At 33.7% G+C, this 21,858-nt stretch overlaps 3 protein-coding genes across 5 annotated transcripts; 1 reads left to right on the top strand and 2 right to left on the bottom strand.

The window, feature by feature from the left end:
- On the bottom strand, nucleotides 883-5,530 carry LOC109325185 (putative zinc transporter At3g08650). Its single transcript, XM_019557383.1, has 5 exons — nucleotides 4,848-5,530; nucleotides 3,931-4,215; nucleotides 2,776-2,904; nucleotides 2,023-2,120; nucleotides 883-1,930 (listed from the first exon to the last, which is right to left on the bottom strand). The coding sequence occupies exons 1-5, from the start codon at nucleotides 5,322-5,324 to the stop codon at nucleotides 1,117-1,119; spliced, it is 1,803 nt and encodes a 600-aa protein (XP_019412928.1). The 5' UTR covers nucleotides 5,325-5,530; the 3' UTR covers nucleotides 883-1,116.
- Nucleotides 8,032-14,972, bottom strand: LOC109325183 (probable LRR receptor-like serine/threonine-protein kinase At1g06840). Of its 3 annotated transcripts, none has more exons than XM_019557379.1 (21): nucleotides 14,540-14,972; nucleotides 14,121-14,271; nucleotides 13,943-14,014; nucleotides 13,779-13,850; nucleotides 13,422-13,565; nucleotides 13,251-13,322; nucleotides 13,041-13,112; nucleotides 12,733-12,807; nucleotides 12,512-12,580; nucleotides 12,352-12,420; nucleotides 12,152-12,223; nucleotides 11,924-12,010; nucleotides 11,740-11,808; nucleotides 10,973-11,481; nucleotides 10,700-10,852; nucleotides 10,319-10,602; nucleotides 10,055-10,106; nucleotides 9,525-9,784; nucleotides 8,928-9,062; nucleotides 8,469-8,840; nucleotides 8,032-8,248 (listed from the first exon to the last, which is right to left on the bottom strand). In XM_019557379.1, the coding sequence occupies exons 1-21, from the start codon at nucleotides 14,781-14,783 to the stop codon at nucleotides 8,246-8,248; spliced, it is 3,036 nt and encodes a 1,011-aa protein (XP_019412924.1). In that variant the 5' UTR covers nucleotides 14,784-14,972; the 3' UTR covers nucleotides 8,032-8,245. The 3 variants fall into 3 exon arrangements, with proteins under 3 accessions (XP_019412924.1, XP_019412925.1, XP_019412926.1); XM_019557380.1 differs by having other exon boundaries at nucleotides 8,032-8,184; nucleotides 8,453-8,840; nucleotides 14,540-14,971; XM_019557381.1 differs by having other exon boundaries at nucleotides 8,032-8,184; nucleotides 8,453-8,840; nucleotides 9,525-9,781; nucleotides 14,540-14,971.
- Nucleotides 17,858-20,697, top strand: LOC109325187 (DNA-directed RNA polymerase II subunit RPB1-like). The gene is made up of 4 exons (XM_019557384.1): nucleotides 17,858-18,231; nucleotides 18,304-18,352; nucleotides 18,426-19,328; nucleotides 19,739-20,697. The coding sequence occupies exons 1-4, from the start codon at nucleotides 18,011-18,013 to the stop codon at nucleotides 20,165-20,167; spliced, it is 1,602 nt and encodes a 533-aa protein (XP_019412929.1). The 5' UTR covers nucleotides 17,858-18,010; the 3' UTR covers nucleotides 20,168-20,697.

Below are 21,858 nucleotides of genomic sequence, written 5' to 3'. Positions count from 1 at the left end.
TTTTTCAAGTGAGTTTGTGTTCTACTACTTTGAGAAAGGTTGTTGTTGAAGAGGAGATACTTTTGATTATCTGAAATGTCTCTTAGTTTTCTTAGTCCTGTCATCAAATAAATAGATTGCTGACCAATTTATGCCTCAGTGGAGGTGTTTTACTAGGTCTCTAATGTAGTAGTTCTTACTAAGAAGAATTTTATGATTAAATACTATAATTAATATTCTTATGAATATCTAATGCTATTCATATTGCCTCTAATATGACTTTAATATCATCCCCACCCTTTCAAAGAAGTTGAAGGAAAATCCATTACACAATCTTCATGTTGGACTGATCTGACATGATAATATGTGAGTATGAGTATGAGGAAAATGAGCAATATAATAATGAGTGTGTTTGTATGAAGAAAACAAAAGAAGAAGGACTGAGATTGTCACAAAGAGCAACTTCAGTCCAACAATTGTACATGTTCCAAAACTAGATAGTCACTACAAACTTGACTTTGCCTAGGAGTCAACTATGAATGTATTTCTCTACTTTTTTGAAGGGAGTGGCCTTAAAAGTGTCATCCACCAATCTCTAAGCATACTAGTGCGGAAGAGATCAATTTTGCAAAATCATTTTGTTGAAAAGAACTCAAAAAATTATCTTCTTTCATCACTTATCAATGATTAACATCCTGATACAATAAAAGTGACCAATTGCTGTCACATGAGTGACAAGTAAAATTATTTAGTTCGTATACTATTTAATTAATTTTTATTAATGTATTATAAAAACAACTATGTCATAAAATCCTCCTAAAGACAAAATACTGAAGAAAAAAAAGATATTCATATATCAAAATCCACAAGATGCTAATGGTCTCTATCTGGAAAGAATCTAAGTTGGAAAATAAATTAGACTTGCCTCAATGAGTTTAACACTGTTCAACTATTTAAGCACCGAGTAGAACCATGACTTCTAAATCCTCCTAACTCATACTACTAAAAATTCTTCTAATAATTACTAGGTAGAGAAACTTTTTCATGTCTTTTTATATTTCCGAGACAAAATGCTTTCTTTAGTATTAGAGCGATGTTTTGGAGGGTGTATTAGGAGGATATGCAGGACAGTGGTCTTTATCTAACAGCTTCTGGTGCAGAATTGCAGTATGGGGTATTCAAGCAAACCAACCTAGTGAATGTTAGACATAAAGTAGCAAGGGCAATACCCATAATGAGGCCAAAAATACTCTTCCTCTTATCCAAACCAAGTGCTCTCCTAACTACATTCCCAAAGCTAGGGATTAATCCACCACAAGCAATAACCATTATGTGATCAAGACCACTATAATCAATACCGGTGAGAATAGCTCCTATTGCTGATATTGGACCCATTAATCCGATTATAGCAGCTGACGCAAGAGAACTGTGCCAGCTACCAGTGGCACCGAAGATGCAGCTAGCCACGGCTGCACCTCGAGGGAGACCGTGTAGAGAGACCGGAAGGACCATGTGACGACCAAATCCATACGCTTTTGGTGCAGCCACTCCCAATGCGAGCCCTTCAGCCAAGGCATGGAAAGCAATCGCACCACTTGATATGAATGATTGAAGAGTATGCACACTGACTGGAAAGCTGGTGAGTGTAGGTAAGTCATTGACCGACGCTTTTCTGGAAGCTGCCACTTTCAACACACCAGAAGTAGAAAAATGGATGAAAATCGCCCCAATAGTGAGGAGTAACAAAACAGGAATAATACCCAATTGAGAAAACAAAATAAGCTGCACTGGTCGCCAGGCAGCGAGAACAAAGGCAATGCCACAAGCTGTGCCCATTAGGAATGCATGCTGAAGATGAAAAGCAAGAGCAAATGCAACCAAAATAACCCCTCCAAGTAATGGGCCAAGGCTGAAAAGTAATGAAACAAAGAATCCAGATGCGTCCTCAAAGCTGAAACAAATAAATAAGAAATTCAGAGAAGAAAATAAACACCAAAGCCTAAGTAAATAGAGTAAAATTCAATAACTCCTATACAAACTCACTTGTAGTCATGGCTGAAATTCTGAAAGAAGGTGCCGAGAGCTTCCATGAATGCTACAGAAAGGGTTGCTGCTGATGCAACCTGTGAAGGTGAGGCTTCCTACACCCCAAAAGAAAGAGGAACTAATATTATATATCTCAAAAACATGATATCATAGAAGTTCAAGAGAAGATATAGCATGTTCATGCTCTGTGGCTCAAGGAGTAGAAGTCCTGCAAATTCCGGGAAGAAAAGGGAGATGATAAAAGAAAAAAGACATATCTGAACCACCCTTTTCAGAAGACCCATAGTTGTCATCCCCTCCCGACATATTTTATGTTTTCAATTTTGGTTATTTGCATTTCATGAGTCATTTTATGTTAGTAGTTTAACATAAGAGCATCGTGCTAGACTTTTGTAACACATTATCCAATCCCAATAAGTAAGGGTTTCTCTTGTCCCCCTTTCCTTATAATTTCAGCATGGTAGCAAAGTTAATAATTAAATTCAATTACAGCACAAGGTAAAAAGGCGGGCTTGTGCATTAATAACATTTCAAGCCCAGAGGGGTCTTGCATAAAGGGTATTGTTAGAGATATAAAACCAATCATGAGCCTGCATCTAATAGTTTAAGCTTTTAGAAAGATTGGTCTATGACAAAAAGCAAATGTATTAAAATAAAATAGTTCTGGAAAGATAAATTTTAAGTCTTCAAAATGCCATATGAGATGAAAATATCAGAATCTCTATTGTGCAAATTATAATGGTAAATAACCTTGAATGCATCAGGAAGCACTTCTGCAATAACCATCCAAATCATGCATCCAGCAGCAAATCCGGTGCAGAAAGGAAGGAACTTACTGAATGCATCAGCACAAATAAATGAAGGAACAGCTACGATTGGCTGCATAACATTATGAATAAGATGGTAAAGAGAGGCTAAGGTCAAAGACAGCATTCAAAAGCTTAAACAAATTAACTGCAGTGGACTAAGTACAATTTTCCCTTCCATATGCTTTCCTTTTGCTAAATCAAAAACATAAAACATACTAAGACCCAGCATTTAGAAGTGCAAGTAGGCCAGTGTTAGTGCACTTATAGTACAGTCATAGCAATGTGGAACGATTAAGAGTCTTAATTGTATAGCACTAGCCTAAAGATAAATATATAAACCACTAATGAAGAAACCTATAAAGGTAAAACAAGTTATAGCAGTACGAAGCTATTTAATCAGAAGGGGACCCCAATGCATGAGGATCCCACCTAGTCGAGTATGGGGGTGTGGACTATTATTACATTACATACAAAAGATTGACAAGTTACGGGTTCCATACCAAATCTTTGATGGTCCCTATGTGGTAGCAGTACAAAAACAGAATAGTCCAATTAGGTTGGATGGTACTACCTACCAGCGAGTGCACAGCATAACTACTAATGGTTCACTGTAGTGTTTTTTCATTGATACAAAAAGGACTGAATTGCTAGAAACAAAATAAAATATAGAACCAACTGGGCTAATCATGCAAAACAATATTACACCTCACTTAAATACCAGACTAAAACATCCTTAAATATAGTTGTCTAGTTGAAGAACCAAGACCAAGCAGAGTAGTGTCTCAACTGGAAAGAGAAAGTGACTTTTGGCATCTGATGCCATAACTGACGGGAGCACATATTTTATCCAAAAAAGTGTCACTTGCTATGATTGGTCAGAATAATACTTAGTTATTAAAATTTTAATTTCAATACATTTTTTCAACCAATCATGACACATGGAGTGGTACACATTTTGTGACAGTAGATGTGCTCCCTTAACTGAAGGTCTAGAAAACATTTAGTATAACATTCAGAAAGGCAACTATACAACTGATGTCAAAATAATTTTCTCCTTGACAATTTAAGATAATTAAACTTTTAAATCAATATTTACCTGAGGTAAAGATGTGATTACGCTCCATAACATAGCATTCTGTGGGGAGACACCCCTTGATGCCAGCACCATGCTCACAGCCAATCCCTCTGGTATGTTGTGTACTGCAATAGCCAATGTTACCAACAGGCCTTTAGTGAAACCGTTTGAGCCAGCAAAGGAGACGCCAACCCCAGATCCTTCCCCAAAAGAATGGAGAGTCATTATTCCAATAACAAGAACAACTTTGGTTGCATCAGCACCCTTCAAATCCAGCATGCTTACATCCCCGTATTGCTCAAGAAACTGAAATCCGAGAGGCAAATGAGACCATCGACCACACAAACGAGACCATGATAAACAAAAATAGATTCCTAAGGTAAATTTTGAGAACCGTGCATCCCATAAGAATAGAAAAAGAAGAAATGCATTATACATGATTCTTTTATTACATGACCAATTCAACAAATTTGCTAACACCATCAGCGAATATCTACGCCTTACTTCAATTTTGCCTTTAAAGAAACAAAATGCTGTGGATGTCGAGCTTATTGACATAAAAAATGTAAAATAGTACATGGGAAATCAAAAGAACATGTAGGACTTTATCATATGAGAGGGCATTTGGAAGAGCGACCAGAAAGCTTATTTGGGCTTTTCAGAATAGCTTATGTAAATAAACTTATAAAAATAACTAATGACTTTTCTATAAGCTCTTTTTTTTGCTTATTTCCAAAAAAAGTTCACATTGAATGAGCGCTTAATTCGGTCTGTTACCAAAACACAGCCTTAGTGAAAACATTGAGAACAAGGCATATATATAAGAGCATATAAGTACTTATAAAGGACAACAGTACCAAGCAAGTACATTTTCATATAAAAGAAAAAGAAAGACAGTAAGTACTATAAAGAAAAGAACACCAACAAATCATCATCACCTTCTTGCATAGCCAAATAAAGACTCCACCAGATAGAATCCCAAGTACAACCCAATTTCCAGCACCACCGTGTTCCTGCCCTTCCTGTATGAGATCAAAGCTTGCAGCTAACATAACACCTGCAGCCATTCCATTACATAACCCAGCCCACTGTGGATCAAGCTCCACAAAGAAGAAAGGCAGAGCACCTAAACCAGTAGCAGCTGCCATTGCCAATGTAAACAATGAAACCGTCGAAATCGAAACCTTATGACTGCTTCCACCACCACTCCTAACATTACTACTAGTATCCTCAAACTTAATGGAATTCTCTACACCAGTGCCATCAATCACTTTGGTTCCTACATTCTTACGTGGAGAAGCCCTAACTTTGTGAAAAACTTCAGATTCGGCATTTGAATTGACAAACAAAAGAATAGTCAACAGTAAAAACAAGAATGGGGGATGGAAAAACCTAAGCTTCAGATTTGGTGCCATGTGTATATGAATGAAGTAGCACTTTGTTTTTATGTTTAATGGCACCAGCCCCAAATCAAAACTTGCAGAAGCTACACCTTCATAATCAATAGGTGAAGCAGAACAGAAGATTCTATTTCCAACAGCTTAATTCAAATTCCACAAAGAATTTAACTTGAAATTGAAAGTGCAGTCAGCAGCACTTGTACCTAATGGCAAAAACTATCTGCAGATAAAGAAAAAGAATTAGTTAATAACTTAATTATGAGAGAACAAGGGTCCATTTGTGTATGCTTATAAAAAAATGTAATTTGAAGATTGTATAATTTGGAGTAAAGCAGAATTATTTGGTTGAATTAAAATAAAGAAATCAATTTTGACATGAAAAGCTATTCATGTTAATAAGAAGTAATGAATGCAGCTTCTGATTATAATTAAAAATCTGATTATTTGAACCTAATGGCAAACCTGTCTCTGCAGATGAAGAGAAACAAATAATCAATAACTTATGAGATAAGAAGACATAATTCCTTCATTCAGACTGTGACATACATTGATTACCATAACCGCTATCTATCTGTATATTGTTGAATAATATTATAGTAAATAAAAGTGAAGGGGCAATAGCAATGACAAAAAAGTGATCTTTAGATTTTATGAGTTGGTGTTAAGCAAAAGCTATTTGTGTTTGGTATTAAAAAAACATGAAATTATAGTTGAAAAGCTAGTAATGTTAATGAGAAGACAGTGAAAGTGGATTGTAATTATAATGAGAAATATGATAATCTGAAGCTAATAAAAAAAGGCATTAATTAATGAGAAGACATAGTGATATATACATAGATTGTTGAATATTGTTATAGTGAATGGAGGAATGGTAAAATTGAGAATGTTAAATAAATAAAAGAAAAAGGAAAAGGAAAAAAGGATGAAGAGAGCATACAATGAAATTGCAGAGAAGATGGAAAGAGTTGAGATTGAAATTGAAATTGAAATTGAAATCGAAATTGAAAAAGAATGAAAGAGACAAATATTGAATCACTTTTTATACACAAAACCGCGACATCGCCCGTGGTAAACGCCTGCTGACGTCACCCCCATACTAGCTACTACTACACTTTTTGCAAGTCAAACTTATTGTTTTAATATTATACTTTTTATTATTTTTTACCAATCTCATATTGTTTCTTGCAAGTCAAATAATATATTATTTTACTCTTTTAATTTTATTATTATTTTTTAAAGCTTAATTATCATTAATCACTTTATCCATCATTTTAAAATGTAAAAGATATAGTTTATTCCAAGTCAAATATAGTATGAGAAAAGATATATAACTGATACTATATCAGTTTTTTTATATTATTATTATATTACTCATATTTAGTTATAATTAACTTTTAAATATAAGTAAGACAATTGAATGATTGATTATATACTGATTATATATAAATCTTTAGACGAGTAATATATAAATATTATAATTACTAATGTATTTAGAGACACTATTGTGTCTAACAACTCATATTCCTATTTTTTATTTGAGATTGAGTATATAATAATTAGATGATATAAATTATTGAATATACTTGATTTCATTAACTTTATTTCTTTCTTGCATAAAATTGTGGGCTCAAATTTAAAATTTATATAAGAAATATACAATACTTACATGTATTGTAATGTATTAGCGAATTATATATATCAGAATCAAAACTAAACTCTAGGTAATGCCACGTTTGAAAGAAATGACATTAATATTGTTTCTAAAATTTATTTATAGAAGTTGGTTCAATACATTTTTAAGTAAAATATTTTCTACCATATAAGGAGTTGCTTTTTTTTCCACACAAATATATTTTTTTAGAAACATGTTACACCTTTTTTAATTAGTAATTATTACTTCTTTTTTCAGACATAAAATAAGTCACATATAATATATTATTATTTCGATGGAGCATACCTTACTGTAGCTCCCAAGTAAAGAAATATTGCAATATACCACTATTAATTAAGACAATATAAGAATTAAAATAAATATAAGTAAGATAAAATTACAAAACAAACTATGAACTAATACTCTAGGAAATACTCAATTCAATCAAATTAAGAACTGTTGGAAGATTCAGAAAATGGCAAGTACTGCAAAACAAAAGAATCATATATTCAGAAAAATTATACATTGTTATATTTGGAAGATGACACAGGAGATAAAGTGATAATTTGTCAAAATAGTAATTTACAATAACTGAATGTTTTTGGGTTGGTATGATTGAAGCATTTCTTGCTCTAGTTTTTTACAAAACCTTTGAAAAATAATGTGTATTCATTCTTTTTTATATTTGAGGCAATATGTTGTTTTTAATAGCCCCATTTGTTTACGTTACAGATAACACCAATTGCATGCATTCATATAAAATATAATTGGTTTGTATGTGTTAATAATAGCATGAAAGAGGTTCAAGGAATTAAATATGAATCCTATTGTTTGTCATATGTTATCATTAAACGTTCAGTATAGAGAAGAAACGAATTAAACATTTAATTTAATTTATATAAAGTGAGATGGTGCTATTATATTATCAAGGAATTAAACGTTGAAGAAGTTAACAATTGCATGCATTTGGTGTACACCTGAAGATGATGTGTTTATAGGCACTCATAAACACAATGCATGTATTAATTTTATACAAACATGCTGATTCTTAAAAAATAAAATATTCTGTGAAATAAAACTATTTTTCTTTCAATTGTATTTTTTGTTTACATGAGTATACTTACAAAAATTACAAAAACTACCCACCTACGTTGCTAACAAACTTCCTACCTTAATATTATCAAAATCCTAAAAAGTACATAAAAGTGACACTCAGTGCATAAGTACATGGTTGTGTGAATAGTAGAAAACCCACACAGCATATCAAAATGTCAGGGAGACTAGACTACTAGTATGGCATCATCAAGGTTCTAAATTACTGTTTTTAATTACAATTAGAACACTAATTTTACCTTTTTTTTGTGTACTTTACACAACCATATCAATCATAGTGACCACTTTTGTGACCATATATATAGGCCACTTTTTCATATTTGTTTTCCTCAATATAGTATTTTTTAAATACTTTCAATCACGACAACAACCACAATTTAAAATCTTGGGCATCAGCGAGGAACAATGGTGGGAACAACACCACTAACAAGATCACTTCCTAACACATATGAAGACATGTATTGTTGTTGGTCCTCCCTAGTCACATTAGATGATGCTGAAGCCAATGATGAAGATGAAGGTGCTACTTTACCAGAATTATCTGTTGTTATGTCTGAGAAAATACAAGTATAATAAGTTTCTGGCAACATTGCAATAATATCTTCTAGTTCCCTCACAACATCTAGCATTGATGGTCTCAACTCTGGATTGTCTTGGCAGCAACTAAGGGCTAGAGATAAAAACTTGTCCAAACATTCAGATGGATAGAAACCCATTTTTTTGTCTGTTATGGAATATATCATGCCTGATTCACGAGCCACATTAACCTGCATGATACCATTACAATATAGATGGTGGTGACTTATAGGTATAAAAAATGGTAAAATGAATGCTTTCCATAACTAAATAAATACCTCACGAACAATGTTTTTTCCATGTGATATTGGTTGCATGCCTGTCAAAAGCTCTAGATACACAATTCCAAGGCTATATACATCACATTTGTCTGTCAACTTATGAGTCAACAAGTATTCCGGATCCAGGTAACCCTGTCACCAAATTATAAAGTAAATTGTTTTATGGTTATTACAAAGTAGAAGTATCAACTCTTTAGAACTACTTCCCACCCATCAAGCACACATTTTTACAAGTTAATATTCACGTTTTTTATAGCTATTATGAACTGGCTTAGTGAGCTCGAGCCGCTCCTGAGCTCATATCGAGTTCAGCTTAAGATGCTCCTAAGCTTATTGAGGTTGAGCCATCAGAATGAACTCATCTTCTTATTAAATTCAGATTGAGCTAAGCACAATTTCATTGAACCAAAACCTCGGTTTAGAAAAACTCAACTCAACTTAACTCATTACTAGCCCTAACTCGGAGTAAACAAAATTCTCATAATTAAATTTCTAATTTGCATAAAAGGTATTAGTTGCAAATCTAACCAGAAAGTTCTCAATATATAGTTCAAAAACAATATTAGATTTGAAATCATTCCCAAAGAAACTTACTGGTGTTCCTTTCACAACTGTAGACACATGTTTTGGAAAATCTCCTTCATCATCTAGGTATGGTGCAAGCCGTGACAGTCCAAAATCAGCCACTTTAGCAATAAAATTGGAATCCAAAAGTATGTTACTGGCTTTAATATCACGGTGGAATATAGGAGGGTTGGCCTCTGTATGTAGATATAGTATGCCTTTGGCTGCACCCTTTGCAATTTGCAGCCTCATACCAAAACTTAAGCTTTCCTTCTTTTCACTTTTATCTGCTACATCATACAATCCATATCAGCCATATAAAAAAAATCTCACCATTTGTGTCAAAACAGACTCTAGACCCAAAAACATTAAAATTTGAATGAGCATATACAATATTTTCAAAACTAAAGGCCAAAACTTTAATCTTGAGAGCAGAATACATGAAAAGAGGTTAATATGCACAAACAAAATGAAGTTGTAGTCTTGTAGATATCTTTTTTATATTGGCATAGAAGAAAGCATTGCTAACTTTAATACAAAATAGTGCAACAATTTAGTACCGGAAATCCAGTCCCTGAGGGTGCCATTGGGCATGAATTCATAAACCAGCATCTGAAACAGCAGAAAGAGTTTATGAGAATGAAATTGTTGTCAAGCTATCATGGGAAAACATATGTCTAAACTAAGATTAAATGTCTAAACTAATTGACACTTGGATGAACGTTTACATTAAGTTGTGGCAATGTTTAATCATTATGTAGATTCACCAAGACAAATTATTTTATCATTCATAGATAACAAAAGTGTGGCTATATGTCATATACCTGTTCTCCTGCTTCATTGCAGTATCCAATCAAGGAGACAAGATTTCGATGATGTAACCTTGATAAAAGCTCAATCTCTGTCAAGAACTCTTTTTGGCCTTGTAAGGAATCTTCTTCTGCTCGCTTTACGGCCACAAATGTTTCATCAGATAAAATGCCTTTATAAACAATTCCATAACCTCCTCGGCCAACTTTATTTGTACTGTTGAATTTGTTAGTAGCATGAGCTAATTCTTTAAAAGTAAATGCTTTCAGACCATCTATCTTGATAGATATGCTAGATGCTGCAAAAAATGAAATAAGCATTTAAATATCCTTCTTCCAAGCTGATCCAAATTCACTTTATCAACACAAAGCCTTAGAATGAATGCTTATACATACATTTGTTGGGAAGCTTGTGGAAGTATTTGATACGTCTTCTAGAAATCAGGAGAAGAATTATTGCACATATTGCTAAAACAAAAGCAACAGCTGCGAGTATAACAGCAACTAATACACCTTTGCTAACTTTACTCCTCTCTGAATCATTAATTACTGTAATAACATGTGAAAAAGTTACATGGAAGAACTTCGACAAAGGAAATACATTCCATTACCACTAGTTACTCACTATATCAGATAAAATAAAACAAATGTGGAGATTAAGGAACTTACGATGTTCATAAGGTCCCAGAAGAGTGAAGTTGAGGAGTTCGTACGGTCCAAAAAAATCGGTGCGAGGAAACTTCCATGATGTAAATATGCCTTCAATGCGACGGACTTCACTCTCATTGAACACACTAGAGTGTGAATCATTGTACTTAGGAAAGATTTTTAAATACATATTGATACGGGGTCCCTCTTCCCATGCATGAGTATATATTGATAATTGATAGAAGGCTATGTTCAAGGACTGAGTTATATAAGATTGAAAATAAGTTCTATATGGAGGGAAGTAAGAAAAACTTGGACTTTTCAGCCTATATCCAATTCTTAGAGGCGCTGCGCAAAAGCAAGGAACCGGAGAAGAGGGAGCATATTCATAGAAATTATCCATTGGACAAGCTTGAACTGGACAGACAAGCGTTGAATTTGCTTGCTCTTTGGAAACATGTTCTTCCAGTTCACAATATTCACCAATGTTTTGCATGTTAGAATTCTTGCAAATAGGATTTCCGGAAAGCCTTCATGGTAAAAACAAAGGAAATGGTGAACAATTTATAAAAACTAGGGAAAAACATAATTGCGCAAATATTGTCCACTATAACCATGAATAAGAAAGAATGTAATAAGGAATGTAATTGAAGAATGCAAAACATAAGCATGCATGAAATAAAACTGAAATAGAAATTTATGCTACATTACAGATATGAATTGAACAATAGAGAATCATATGAGGTGGTTGCATAGTACATATTACTGAACATTTAAAATGAGAATACCTCAAGGTGACATTTGCTGGCGGGTTCAGACTTCCCGATACGTCTAAGAGTGAGTTGTTACGGAGGTCGCTGCATAGGTAAGAGTTAAGACAGAACATATTGAATTCACTTTGGAAACAGCATACTCAAAATTGGCTAGTTTTGAGACAGAAATAGTGATTTGAACTCAAAAGTCAGAACTTACATTAAAAGTTTAGAATTCATACTGAAGGTAATGTTCTGCCATATGCTAGCATGGATGAACCCTGACAAGTTATTGTTCTCAAGTGACCTGTCATTGCAAAGAGTGTAAAAGGTTCACTAGAGTTTAGATGGCTACTTGCATCTCATAATAGGTTTATATTTAAGATATTCCAAGATATTGTAATGTAATGATCATATAAACAATACATAATTATGAGTATTTTCTCACAATTTTTGAAGATGAGGAAGATATGAGAAGCTTTGAGGAATAGATCCATTGAGATAATTATTGGACAGATCACTGCAATAGCAAGAAGATTACCATATTAAACTCAGAATAGTCATGGCAACCATTAATGAAGATAGATATTATGAAGTACATAATGAACCAAGAACATGGTATATAAACGAAGTTGGTTATTTACATACATAGTCGTCATGTTGTCTGAAAGTTTATTTGATGGTATGTGTCCGATAAAAAGATTCCGGCTAAGATCTCTAAAACATGAAACAATTACAGATCAGTGGCTAACAAAACCAGAAGTTAAAAACATTTCACTGTCATTAGGCACAATATACTAAAACATACAAATAGCTAAGTTCTGGTATTGAATTGAAATCTGGAATAGCTCCTTGCAAACCACAGTTTCTTAGACTTCTGTTAAGTCAAAGAGGAAACATTAGCTCAAAAAAACAAAACAAGTAGTAGTCATTAATGTCCTTTTCATAATTCAATTTCAAATCTTAGTGGTGAGGTTCTGTGCTTCCAAATCATCCTTGAGCTCATAATTGATGACTAACAGTACTTACAGTTTTACTAGCATAGATAAGTTTGCATAGGTAGAAGGAATTCCAGTCCCGCTGAAATTATTGTTATCAAGTTGGCTGCAAGGGAAACAAGTGAATATGAAAATCAAAAGGATAAGAATGTATCTAAAAATCCTTTTCTGTCCAAGGTAAATATATATGAAAGCATATCAGAATGCTAGCATGTGGTAAAAATATATGTGGTAAAAATATATGTGGTATGCATGTTAAGTTTTTAGTATGATTGCATAAAAGCTGTTGTATACACTTTGATTTGTGAGGTAATGGCACGATGTGGAAGAAGAACATACAGTATGCGCAAATTCTTTAGCGTAGAGAACTCTGGTGGAAGATAGCCTGATAAGTTATTGTTGTCCCCAAGCCTGTAAATTCATTCCAACAAGTCAACAACGGCCACTGTCAAAACTTATAAACAAGTTTTAATCTGGAGAGACCTTAGAATGCAACATAAGTTTTAATCGATGAAGGAAATGCGACAAAAATAAGGCTTAAATACTTACAAGTGCATTAGATTGGGTAGCTTTGAAAGGTTAGGTGGAATTTGACCACTGAAAGAGTTGTTGTTTATGTGGCTGCAAAATTACAAATAAACAGAACATTTGTCAGCATGCTTAAGGAATCCAGCTCCAACCTGAGTTGATTATGCATTTGGCTTTGAGATACACACTCACAGGTGTATAACATTGATCAAGTTTGCAAATGACTCCGGAATAGGACCCGACAATTGGTTTTCATCAACTTGTAGTCTACTCAAATTCGACAGGTTGCTAAGCTCATCTGGTAAAGTACCAGATAAGTTATTGCCATTCAGGAGCCTGCATAGCCAATGATACATCAAGCCAATTATTTTACTTCAAACTTATACAAAGAGATACATTATGTTTATTTATATAACGCATAAGTCCAAACTTAATTCCACATACATACTTAGGCAAATAAGATCCTCTTTTAAAACAAATTCTCAGACAATGTCACATGACATTCTTAAATAAAAATCCATGAGGATCAATTCTAAAAATCATTCTTACAAGAGTGTCAATGATGTAAGATTTCCAATCTCCTTTGGTATGGTGCCTGTCAGATTATTCCACATGAAATTCCTGAACCATAAAATGATTAAGGTATTATAATAAACTCTTATGATGCTTTTTTTCATCTTCAGAGAACAATTATACCAAATGACAAAACTCACAGAATCTCAAGATGAGATAGCTGACCAAGCTGAGGTGCTAGACTTCCGGAGAGATTCAAAGTCATGAAGTAGCTTCAATAAAAATCGAGATAATAGAAAAATAATTAGAATTTAGACATGCTTGGAATGATAACTTTTATGAATAGAAAAGTAGAAAGATAAAGAAGAGAAGACATACAGTTCCTGGACATGGAAGTACCCATCATCACCAACCTTATCAAAACACCAAACTCCAGTCCAGTTTGATACACACGGATCACCCTTATTCCAGTTCCTCAGGTTTCCCTTGGGATCAATCAAACTTTTCTTGATTTCAATTAGTGCATTTCCTACAAATGAAGAAGAAATTATAGACCAAGTATATGTTAAACATTTCATAAGATAAATCATATTATTGTACCACACTTTCTCTAAGCTTTTCAAGATAACAAATCCCTTACACTTACTATTTTCAATCTTGGACAGAAATATTAATCACACCTCTCCTCTCTTCATTCCGGAAAATGTTTTATGCATTACAGAAGGCAAATCACAGGCTAGAAAGAACAAAGAGAAAGAGAAAGTTCAATTTTTGAAGGCTTACACAAATTTAATTACCTTCAGAAGGGTGTATTCTTTGTGAGGCTGCTACCAAAATGATAAAACAGAACAAAACAGCCAAGGCATATCCATGGATTCTCAGACCCGGCATTACAGTATTCTGTAAGAAAAAACAAATGGATAAATTGAAAGAAATGCCATAACCATAACAGTGAAATGAATACATTATTGGTCTCAAATCTCTTGAAATGCTAACATCAGTAAATGTAAATAAAGAAACAGAAATAACCAGCTGAACCATATGAAAGCAAGCCTGATAGAATAACTGGGGTTTATTAAACTTAGAAGAAGTTCAAAGCTTTCAAAGCTTGTAAGCCTTAACTCCCTCAGATAACTCAAACACAAAACTATATGTTTTTCCAAGACTTCATGAAAAAACATAAGTTTATGTTATGTTTTTCATACAAAAAAACATAACATCAAAACTTATGTTTTGTTTTTCATACAAAAACATACATAAAAGCTTATGTTTATCAGATATCTAAGTGTTGAATGAGTTGAATAAATTAGTTAGGAAGACATAAAAAAGAAAGAGATTCTTACTTGAGAATTGAGATGATTGAAATGAAAAAGGTCATAGAATGAAACTGAAAAATGGAAGGGTTGGAATGAAAATGAAAAGTCAAATGAAGAGAATCCGTGAGGAAGTTGTTATAGTTAAATTATGATTGTGTCTATATCATGATATCATATGATATGATAATGTTAACAATGAAACCCATTCAAGGTTATAGTTGAAGTATTCACCAAACACCACTTTAATTCTATTATGATTATATAAACATACCACAAACACATATAAAAAGCCTGCGTAATGTCTTACTTATTTCTCAATCACTTTTTACTTTAGTTAATTAAAAGTATAAGCTACCAACTTCTCTACCAAATAGCCCATAGGTGTTGACTCCATTATTAACAAAAGCTGCACAATTTGAACAGCTCATATAATGTCAAAAGTTGGCATAATATTTCCTTTATTCTTTCTTTTCAAAGTCACTTTCGACATGTATATATATATATATATATATATATATATATATATATATATATATATATATATATATATATATATATATATATATATATATATATATATATATATATATATATATATATATATATATATATATATATATATATATATATATATATATATATATATATATATATATATATATATATATAAAAGCATATATTTAGGGATGAAATAATAGGCAAAAATAGAAAAATAAAGAGCATATAGTATAAATAATAAGTAGTGCACGTCTTGATAGCAAATAAGTAATAAGTAATAAGTAATAGGTAATATTTGGTTAGTGAGAGAGAATATTTTGTGTTTACACACTATCCACCAACCACACTCAAAGGACAAATCGTTTTTGCTGTCTATCATATATATGCAACTTTTAAGTAATGCCCTCCTCTATATATATATATAAGAACAACACAAATTTTGAGATAATAAAGTATAATTTATTATGGTAATAATCAAATTTGATTGTAAGTTAGAATTAGTACAATAAGTCCCAACCTTACTTAGCAATCAAATATGGTTAGAATAATCAACATGGTTAAAATAATCATCCAATTTACAAAAGTTATATCTTAATCCACCTTCATAAGGCTAATCAATTCAAGTTCTTCTACACTGATATGATATGATGAGATAGTGAATCATATCAGAGATCCTCCATGCAATTTTATTGTTTCACTAAATGGAATCGAATGATGTTAAGAAACTTGACTATGCGAATCCACTAGCATAGTATGCATCTTGTAATGCTTCCAATTTCTCTTTTTAGATCAATTCTTGTTCTTAAGGGATCATACTCATAACTCATTGTTGGAAAAAGGCAAAAGAGGCATGTCATCAAGTACATGCATTAATTATAAACACTTTCTAACACAACAAATTCACAAATTAATAAAACAGGAAGAAGTCTATAACTACCATTCTCCTAATCATTCATATCATATCATATCATATCTACTACCACTTTGATTAAAGAACATGAATGAATATTATTAGGTTGCTGCTTAAAGCTGAAGGTATAGTTGCAACCTAACATCTCTTGAAATTCACCTACAAATGATATTCCATTGCAACAAAGCAACCAATTATTTATTCTATCCATCTTCATCTTACTTTGTCTGTCTTTTAGTAGTAAGGAAGGTTAAGGACATTGGGACAAGTCACTTTCATTGGCAACCTTCTCAACCAATTAACTATACTCAAAACTATTATCTTTTCAAAATATAATGGTTATATTGATATACATGACATTTATGCTATATGCTTTTCCTAATATACAATTTCTCACTTATGAGTCATTATCTTTTCTAACAACTTAAGTGAATGAAGGGGTGTTAAATAAAGAAAGATAAGTATAGTTTACATTCTTACTGCATCATCATCATTCATATTTAATTATTATTGACGTTTAATTACAAGTAATACAAATGAATAGTGAATAATATATTGATTTTGTATAAATCTTTATACTAACAGTGTGCTAACTTACAAATTGGGATAGAAACCGATGGGAAATTCAATACAATAACAATGAAAATTCTAGTATATGCAACGGTTAATAATTTTTCCAACTTGCTAGAATCTATGAGGAGCAATACCAAATAATAAAATAACTAAGAACACACAAGGGACACCAAAAATTTTAATGTGGAAAACATTCTCAATGTGAGAAGTAAAAACCACAAACACAAGTCGGTCAATCAAGCTTCACTATGATCAATATATGAATACAATTGTGTTTCCAAAATATAGCACAAAATGTTCTCAACAATACGAACAATAAAGCAACAAGCTTGAAAATGATAACACAAAGTTGCAGAAAAAATAAAATAAAAAAACAGTCACTATTATAGCTTGGTTTCTACCACCTAGGATAACTTTATACCGATCCAATTGTTCAAAATGAAGTACTAGAAGTTGTAAACCTGCTGTCCAAATTTTAGCCTGATGATCCAATAGTGAAAGAAGACACCGTCGCAAATTTCTCATAGTTGCTATGAGTTCTTGCGGGTTGAATTCTTTCAACTTCTCTCTCACTTTTCTATATTGCAAATTTCCCAGAGCTGCTATGAGTTCTTGCGGATTGAATTCTTTCAACTTCTCTCTCACTTTTCTATTGTCTCTTCATCGGGTTGGGAGAAAAGTAGTATAATGTAGGATGAGGTGGAATAGTGGGGAAATAGATATTTGATAACGTGGGTGATGATATAATATGAGACGTGTCAATTATTAAGAGTTTAAGATGTATTATTAATAATAGAGGAAGAGGAAGGAAGGAAGGAAGAAAGAAAGGACATGTGAGGATGGGTCATATTGATTTGTAATAAACTACCCACCCATGTGCCTCTTTCTTAGAGAGAGAGAGAGAGAATGAGAGTTGCAGTGAGAGAGAGAGAAGGAGAATTGCAGATCGAATCTGAATAGTGAGGAGGAGAATGATGATGATGAGTAATAATAGTAAGAGTAGAAGTAGAAGGAATGTTGTTGATGATGAAGTAGAAGGAGTCGGAGTTCATGGAGTCGGAGTTCATGGAGTCGGAGTTCATGGAGTCGGAGTCCATTCCGACGATAACCATCTTCATCTCTTCTCTCACGTGCTTCCATCATCATCATCATCATCATCCATTACTAATGGAGGAAAGCATGATTATGACTGGTAATAATACTCTTCCTTCATTCATTTCCATATTCCATATTCCATATTCATCATTCATTCTTTCTTATTCAGGCTTCTCACTCCCCCTGGAACCCCTCTTTTCCCATCTTCTACTTCTAAGGTATGTTGTCATTTCACTCATTTCGATATCCATTCTTCATTCTTCATTCTAAGGTATTTCTCTTTCTTTTCAGCTTTCACTCTCTCAATCAGATCACATCATTCACTCTAGATCACTCACTCGCCACTCACACTCACATTCACATTCACATTCACATTCACATTCACACTCACATTCAATCCTCAACACTAGCTCCTCCTCTGTCTCTTCTTACATTAGACCCTCTTCCCCCTCCAAACCCCGCTCCCAATCACGACCCTCCACTCCCTCCAAGCCCCGCTCCCCTGCCTCCAGGCCCACCCCTACTCCCAGGCCTGCACCCTCCCAACCCTCCAGGCCCGCCACTCCTACCTCCAGGCCCGCCACTCCTACCTCCAGGCCCGCCACCCCTACCTCCAGGCCTGCCACCCCTTCTGCTCGCTCACTCTCCCGTCCTTCTACTCCAACTCGGCGACATTCAACGCCTTCTCCATCACCATCTCAAATTTCATCAACTTCACCAGCACGTCTTCCATTCAATTCACGCCCAAGCTCACCAACTCCGCGACCCCGTTCCACTCCTCCCCCAATTGTACCACCTCATTTTCCCCAACACACACCGCCTAACCTCAGAACTACTTTACCCAATAGGCCTCTCTCCGCTGGCAGGTCCCGCCCCGCTGCTGCTGCCACTTCAAAGACCAATTCTGAAACTCAACCATCCTCGGCCAGTAACATCTCAAGGCGACATTCGTCTCCTATTGTCAACAGGGGAAGATTTACAGAACCTCCTGCACCAAAAACCCGTGGATATGCCAATTCCAATGCCCATCATTCTGATCTTCATGAGCCTAGAAAACTCTCACATGCCCCTGAGGTTGGGGCAAGGAGATCTGTGAAGTCCTCAACAACAACAACAACAACTGGCACAGACAACAATGGAGGATTTGGGAGAACTATCTCTAAGAAATCCTTGGATATGGCTATTAAGCACATGGTATGTATGCTCTTCTTTTTCACTTCTTCAGGATTCACAATCAAATTTTATTGGTTAGGTCAAAACTTCATAACACCAACATCCTACTTTCTATGAAGATCATTACCTTCATGACTCCAATCCTTGCTTGCCATTATTGCTTTCATGATGATCCTTTATGATATTTTCATCAAATACTTTGGAGCAAACTCATGCTGTTAGGCTTGCCATATTTCTTGTTATGCTTAGTATTTATTTCAGGGTTGTGCTAACTGGTGTGTTTAAGAATCATAACATGGGAAGTTTGCACTGAAAATCTGTGTAAATCAATTAAGTACGCACATTCACATTATGTGATTTCTATAAATCACTTATCTAGTATAAACTTTTCTATCTTTGATTTCTTAACTAGTTGTATATCATTTTAACAGGATATAAGGAACAGCTCAGGAAATCTTCGTGCACTATCAAACACCACACTGTTTCCTCAGAGTATTCGATCTTCCGCCACTCCAAATCCGAAGAGCCAGTCCCATCGAGTTTCAAGTGCTCCAGCATCTATTAACATGAATGCAAGACTGGTAAGCAGAAACAACAGAGTTGCTACCTTCGATGTGGGAAACAATGTTAACCAGAATATGATGATAAATGGAAGAGAGGTACTAGATGAAAGACAACATAACTCTGCAAAACTGAGTGAAGTGGTGGACATCTATGAGAGTTCTCGTTATGATGCACTATTGCTTAAAGAAGATTTGAAGAACACAGATTGGCTCCATAGTGCTGATGATAAATGTGATCAAGATTCAATATTTGGTAACGGATTTGAGCACCTGCCTGAGCCTTTTGGTCTCTTATAGCATATAAAGAGCCTCCCCTTTGCTCATTTGTGACCATTGTTATTATCGGTAAGAGTCAGTAGTCCATTTTCACAATATTATTACAAGACTTTCCGTAATGTGAAATTGGTACCGGAATGACCATTTGGTAGTGATTCGCAGGGTTAATGACCGAATCCGGTAACTATGCTTGTGACATGCTATTTATGTTCTAAATTGTTATTTCTTAATTTTTTTGAAGGATGGGATACTTGATATGTCAACTTCTATGTCCCAAGGTGGAGAAAAGAAGATGCATTTTATACATTTTATGTAATCTGCAGAGAATTTAATGGAATTTAACTTTGATATTACATCTACATACAATGCATGAAAACATTACATGAAATGTGTTCAACTTAACTTCGTTTGTATGTGATGTGGGTTTTTAGAAATGAGTTACTTCCGTGCATGCATATGTATGAATTTGTCAGAAGGCAAATGTACTACTGTATGTATATATGAGTCAGATGGAATGTGATGTTTTCTGCAAAATCCATGGTTGAGTTTTATTTCCCCTTTGGCAATGAACACTAGTCTATTGTTGAAGTTGGGTTTACAATTTTGTAGTGATTTTTACTTTAAGACTAAAGTGTAAAACAATCTCTTTAACTATACTTCAATGTCAGAAAACTTCCGTGATCTAAGGGTTGATTTTACACTAAGTTAAATAATTTGGTATGTTTGGCTAGTTTAGGTTTAGCCTTTACTCAACGTTAGCACAACTATTTCATGTTGAAAAGGTGCCACAAATAAAGTTAGGAAAATTTGTGATGGGATTTGAGTTTCAGTTAACGGTGGGTATTTCTTTTATGAATTTTCCTATTGTGTGACATTCAGATTCTCATAAAAACATATAATATTAATAATTGTCCCTTAAAAGTTAAAAAACTCTATGCTACTAACTATATTTTCATTCATCTTTTCTAATTCTATTTAATTATCTTATATAGGAAAATCCAAAATCTGAGTGGTTTGGTAAAATAATTCCAACATCCACACCGACTTGTGGAGCAGAGGGTAGATAAGATATGTTTGACTGTTATTTTCCCTTTTAACTCAAAAGAAGTGTATATTGAAAACTTTATTCTTTTGGAAGTTTCAGTTTATGAAAGTATTGACTATACATTTGTTATATTGTGTGGGATGTTGTGCCCAACAATCATAGGATCCGATGATGGTAAGAGTAGATGGGTCGATATTCTATTAAGAGAAGTTATGGTAGTGTTATGCAAATTTTGAATCATGATGTCACTAGCTTATCAGAACCAGTCATATCATATATCAACCCACACGGACAAATGAACTCTACTGTAAAAAGAAACTTCACATAATGATTCTATAATCACACAACTTTTCCGTTCATGTTTTTTGAAAAGTCGATGATAATTAAATATAAATAATACACTGATAAAGTATAAAACTTTTACATTGTCAATATATAAATTTTTTTCAGTGAGGTATTTGCATGGCCTCTACGTCAAAAGAAATCCGGGTGATGTACACACATGCATTCAAGACATTAAGTAACAATAAGTAGTGATTTGTATGGGACAGGTTGGACTAGGTAAAGTTTATTTTATCACCCAATCTTAAATATTTGTCGAAGTCATTTTTTACACCTGAACTCCAACCCTAAAATTGAAGTTAACATGACCCTAAACGTTGACTGA

The sequence above is a fragment of the Lupinus angustifolius genome, chromosome LG13 (assembly GCF_001865875.1).
Source record: "Lupinus angustifolius cultivar Tanjil chromosome LG13, LupAngTanjil_v1.0, whole genome shotgun sequence".
Taxonomy (NCBI): domain Eukaryota; kingdom Viridiplantae; phylum Streptophyta; class Magnoliopsida; order Fabales; family Fabaceae; genus Lupinus; species Lupinus angustifolius.
The sequence above is the reverse complement of the archived record's forward strand: the minus strand, read 5'-3'. Positions and strand labels throughout refer to the sequence as shown.